The 4,356-nt window shown below is 71.9% G+C and overlaps 2 protein-coding genes across 2 annotated transcripts in view; both read left to right on the forward strand.

Annotated features, from left to right (window-relative positions):
• Positions 1 to 77: 77 nt before the first annotated feature.
• Positions 78 to 1,505, forward strand: ZC3H10 (zinc finger CCCH-type containing 10). Its single transcript, XM_027908349.1, has one exon. It carries the CDS (start codon positions 93 to 95, stop codon positions 1,281 to 1,283), a length of 1,191 nt encoding a protein of 396 aa, XP_027764150.1. The 5' UTR covers positions 78 to 92; the 3' UTR covers positions 1,284 to 1,505.
• A 439-nt stretch (positions 1,506 to 1,944) lies between these two features.
• Positions 1,945 to 4,356, forward strand: part of ESYT1 (extended synaptotagmin 1) — a 9,658-nt gene continuing 7,246 nt past the window's right edge. Inside the window, exons 1-6 of the mRNA XM_027908370.1 lie at positions 1,945 to 2,220; positions 3,364 to 3,405; positions 3,702 to 3,836; positions 3,925 to 3,998; positions 4,104 to 4,176; positions 4,254 to 4,343. Of these exons, the coding sequence (XP_027764171.1) occupies positions 1,945 to 2,220; positions 3,364 to 3,405; positions 3,702 to 3,836; positions 3,925 to 3,998; positions 4,104 to 4,176; positions 4,254 to 4,343 (690 nt within the window). The remainder of the gene's footprint in view (positions 2,221 to 3,363; positions 3,406 to 3,701; positions 3,837 to 3,924; positions 3,999 to 4,103; positions 4,177 to 4,253; positions 4,344 to 4,356) is intronic.

Here is a 4,356-nt window from a genome sequence, read left to right on the forward strand (position 1 = left end):
CCTGGGGCAGGTGATTCTCCCCAGTCCCGGAGCCACCCCGGCGCCTCCCTCACCCCGTCCTTCTCCCCGCAGCACCCGGAGCCGCCCCCAAGATGCCGGACCGGGACGGCTACACCAACGGCAGCGGCGGCGGCGGCGGCGGCGGGGACGAGGTGGGCGCCAACGCCGATGACATCTGCCGGGACTTCCTGCGGAACGTCTGCAAGCGTGGGAAGCGCTGCCGCTTCCGCCACCCCGACATCAGCGAGGTCACCAACCTGGGCGTGCGCAAGAACGAGTTCATCTTCTGCCACGACTTCCAGAACAAGGAGTGCGTGCGCCTCAACTGCCGCTTCATCCACGGCACCAAGGAGGACGAGGACTGCTACAAGAAGACGGGGGAGCTGCCCCCGCGCCTGCGCCAGAAGGTGGCGGCGGGGCTGGGGCTGTCGCCCGCCGACCTGCCCAACAGCAAGGAGGAGGTGCCCATCTGCAGGGACTTCCTGAAGGGCGACTGCCAGCGCGGGGCCAAGTGCAAGTTCCAGCACCTGCAGCGGGACTATGAGTACGAGGCGCGGGGGCGGGAGCAGGGGCTGGGCCCCGCCGGGCGCCGCTTCGAGCCCTTCGACGGGCTCCTCTACGACCCCGACCGCTACGACGAGCACGAGCCGGTGCTGAAGCGGCGGCGGGTGGAGGGGCTGTACGAGACCTACGAGTACAGCTTCGGCAGCCCCCGGGCCGTGGAGTACCGGCTGCTGGAGGAGGAGAACATCCTGCTGCGCAAGCGCGTGGAGGACCTCAAGAAGCAGGTGAACAACCTGCTGGCCACCAACGAGGTGCTGCTGGAGCAGAACGCGCAGTTCCGCAACCAGGCCAAGGTGATGACGCTGAGCTCCACGGCCACGGCCACCGAGCAGACTCTGGCGCCCACCGTGGGCACCGTCACCAACTACAACCACAGCATCGCGCAGACGCACACCACGCTCAGCAGCCAGGCCCTGCAGCCCCGGCCCGTCACCCAGCAGGATTTGGTGGCCCCCGCCGGCGCCCAGGCCGCCCCCCCTGCCAACGCCGCGCCCCCCATGAACCCCGAGATCGCGCCGCTGTCGGCGGCCCTGGCGCAGACCATCGCCCAGGGCATGGCCCCCCCCGTGTCCATGGCGCCCGTGGCCGTGTCGGTGGCGCCCGTGGCCGTGTCCATGGCGCAGCCCCTCGGGGGCATCACCATGAGCCACGCCACCACCCCCATGGTGACCTACCCCATCGCCTCGCAGAGCATGAGGATAACGGCCATGCCCCACTGACCCCCCGCCCCGCGGAACTGAGCCTGGGGGGCAGCGGGAGGAGGACGGACACACGGACCATCCACAGCCTGTGGACGCTTGTGGCTCCCACGGGGGCTGTGGGTGCAGGACCCCCACGTCGGTCCGGCACCTGCCGTGCGGGGAAACCTCTGTGGGGGCACGGGGGGGTTGTGGCTGCCCCCCCCGGGGAAAGGACACGGCCACCCTGCCCGGTGCCAGGGCTGAGTCCCGTGGCAGGGGTGGCACTGGGGCTGGGCTGGCCCTGTAATGTTTCCAGCTATTAAAAAAACCCCAAACCACACGGTCCCGGCGGTCGCTGTCCCGGGGCGTTTCGTAACCCCAGGAAGGGCCGGGGGACCCTCACTGCGGGGGAGATGCAGACCCAGACCCATGAACTTGGCCACGCACCTCTCCTAACCCACGCCCACTCATGAATATGGGCGTGGCCAGACTCCAAGAGCCACGCCCACTGCGGAGTGGGCGGTGCTTGGGGTTGGCGGGCGGCCAATGAGTGGTGCGGGGGGGGGCGCGGGGCGTGGCCGGGTCCTGTCCCAGGTCAGCCAATGGGTGAGGCGCGCGTGCCGTGGGCGTGGCGGTGGGGGTGGCCCGGCGCTGCCGGGAGCGCAGCGGGACCGGGACCGGGAGCGGGAGCGGAGCGGGGATGGAGCGGCGGAGCGGGAGCGGCGCGGGGCTGGCGGCTCTGGGCGCGCTGGGCCGGCGGCTGCTGTGGGCGCTGCCCGCCTACGCCGCGGGGCTGCTCGGGCTGGGCGCGGGCGCGCTCGTGCTCGCGCTCGCGCTCTACGCGGGCTGGCGGCGGCGGCGCCGCGCCCGGGAGCGCGGGATGCGCGCGGCCGAGCGCCTGCAGCGGGACGAGGAGGCGGCCGTGCGCGCCGCCGCCGCCGGGCTGGGCGCGGCCCGCGGGGAGCTGCCGGCCTGGGTAAGCCGGGCGCTCGGGGCCCTTCCCGCGCCGTTATTGCCCGCGGAGGCGGCGGCGGGAAGGGCTCGGGGTAAACCCCCCCTCTACAGGGCCGGGTGTGACCCCCGGACCCGGCACCGCGTCCTGCCCCGGGGGTGGGAACCGCATTTCCCCGGTGGGACCCCCGGACCGGGCACCGCGTCCTCCCCTGGCCCCGCTGGCGAGTCCCCCACCTGTGTCGTGCTGCGGACCCCGCTTGAGACTCCTGGGGTTCCCCGCCAGCCCCCGGATCCTCCCTCATCATCCTCCCGCATCTCTCCGGGTCGCACTGCTGGGGACACCCCCCCCTTCTGCTGCGCTGCAGACCCCGCTTGAGTTCCCCGCCGGGCGGGACTCTGGGGGTTCCCCGTCCAACCGCGGCCCCGCCACATCGAGTCGCGCTCGCAGTCCCCGCAGGGCGGGACCCCGCGCTGGGCACCGCATCCTCCCGGGCCCCGCTGCCCGGTCCCGCCTTCTGCTGCGCAGCTACCCCAGCTTGGGCTTCCCCCGGGCGGGACCCCCAGGGCCCAGCACCTCATCCATCCCGAGCCCCGCTTGCCGGGACCTCCCTTGGGCTCCGCGCCGGGCGGGACCCCCGGCGGCCTCACCGAGCCCCGCTTTGAGCTGCCGGCGGTGCGGGACCCCCGGGGCCGGTCACCTCCCGCCCCCCGCCCCACTGAGAGCCCCCGTGACCACCCCCCGCTGCCCCCGCGCGGGGACCCCCGGTCCATTCCCGCAGCGGGGTGACCCCCCCCCGGTACCGCCCGGGGCCTTCCGGCATCGCCGCGGTCGGGCCGTGACTCACCGGGCCCGGGGGGGCCGTTTCCTGCCCGTCCGCGGATGGGGCGGGTGTGGGAGGGGGGCGCGAAACCCTCCCCGTGGTGCCGGAGGGGTGGGAACCCCCTTTCTCGAGACCCCCTTTCCCCGAAACCTCCCATTTCGTGACCCCCCGGAACGGGCCTCAGCTGGGGGGGTGACAGGGCTGGGCGGGGTCCCTCCGGCAGGTTGGGGAAACTGAGGCACGGGGCTGGGAAGGGCCGTGCCCTCCTCGGCCCCCCCGGGCTCAAGTCCCCCCCGGGCTCAGGTCCCCCCCGGGCTCACGGCCCCCCCGCCCGTGTCCCGCAGGTCAGCTTCCCGGATGTGGAGCGGGCGGAATGGCTGAACAAGGTGAGGCGTCCGTCTGTCCATCCGGCCCCGCTCCCTGCCGTCTGTACAGCCCTCCCTCCGCCCTGCACATCCCTCCTGCATCCCTCCCGGCATCCCTCTAATCCCCACTCCTGCATCCCTCCCTGCATCCCTCCCTCCCTCCCTCCCTCCATCCTTCCTCCTTCCCGTAATCCTTCCCTTAATCCTTCCCTCCCTCCTGCATCCCTCTCTCCATCCCTGCACCCTTCCCCCTGTCTCTGCCTCTGATTCCCGGTGTCCATCCCTCCATCCCGTGTCCGTCCCTCTGGCTCTGGCAGGTCCTGGCCCAGGCCTGGCCCTTTTTTGGGCAGTACATGGAGAAGCTCCTTGTGGAGAACGTGGCCCCCTCCATCCGCGCCTCCAACACCCACCTGCAGACCTTCACCTTCACCAAGGTGGACATGGGTGAGAAGGTAGGTTTGGGGTTGGGGTTGGGGTTGGGGTTGGGGTGCTTCCCCTGGCCCCCCAGGCTCTCCTGCTCAGCTCTGCACCCCCCGACAGCCCCTCCGGGTCCTGGGGGTCCGGGCTCACCCCGGCACCCACAAGAAGCAGATCCTGCTGGACCTCAACATCAGGTGAGTGGTCAGAGCCACCTGTGTGGCAAATGCTCCAGGTCTCAGCCCCCTTGCTGGGGGGCCGGGGGTTGTCGTGGTGAGGACCCCCCTGTCCTGTCCCCGCAGTTACGTGGGTGACGTCCAGATCGACGTGGAGGTGAAGAAGTTCTTCTGCAAGGCAGGGGTGAAGGGGATGCAGGTGAGGGGGGTCCTGAGGGGTGGTGGGAGGGGGGTCACAGCCCTGGGGGGTGTCACATCTCAGCGTTCCCCCCCCAGCTCCACGGGATGCTGCGGATCATCCTGGAGCCACTCCTGGGGGACGTGCCCATCGTGGGGGCCCTCACCATGTTCTTCATCCGGCGCCCGGTGAGTGTGACCG

This window comes from Empidonax traillii, unplaced genomic scaffold, assembly GCF_003031625.1.
Source record: "Empidonax traillii isolate 1590-97213 ecotype Southwest subspecies unplaced genomic scaffold, ASM303162v1 scaffold1684:size115527, whole genome shotgun sequence".
Taxonomy (NCBI): Eukaryota; Metazoa; Chordata; class Aves; order Passeriformes; family Tyrannidae; genus Empidonax; species Empidonax traillii.

Bases quoted from the DNA above. Each gene is read 5' to 3' on its own strand.
- ZC3H10 (XM_027908349.1), top strand. From the start codon at position 93: ATGCCGGACCGGGACGGCTACACCAACGGCAGCGGCGGCGGCGGCGGC.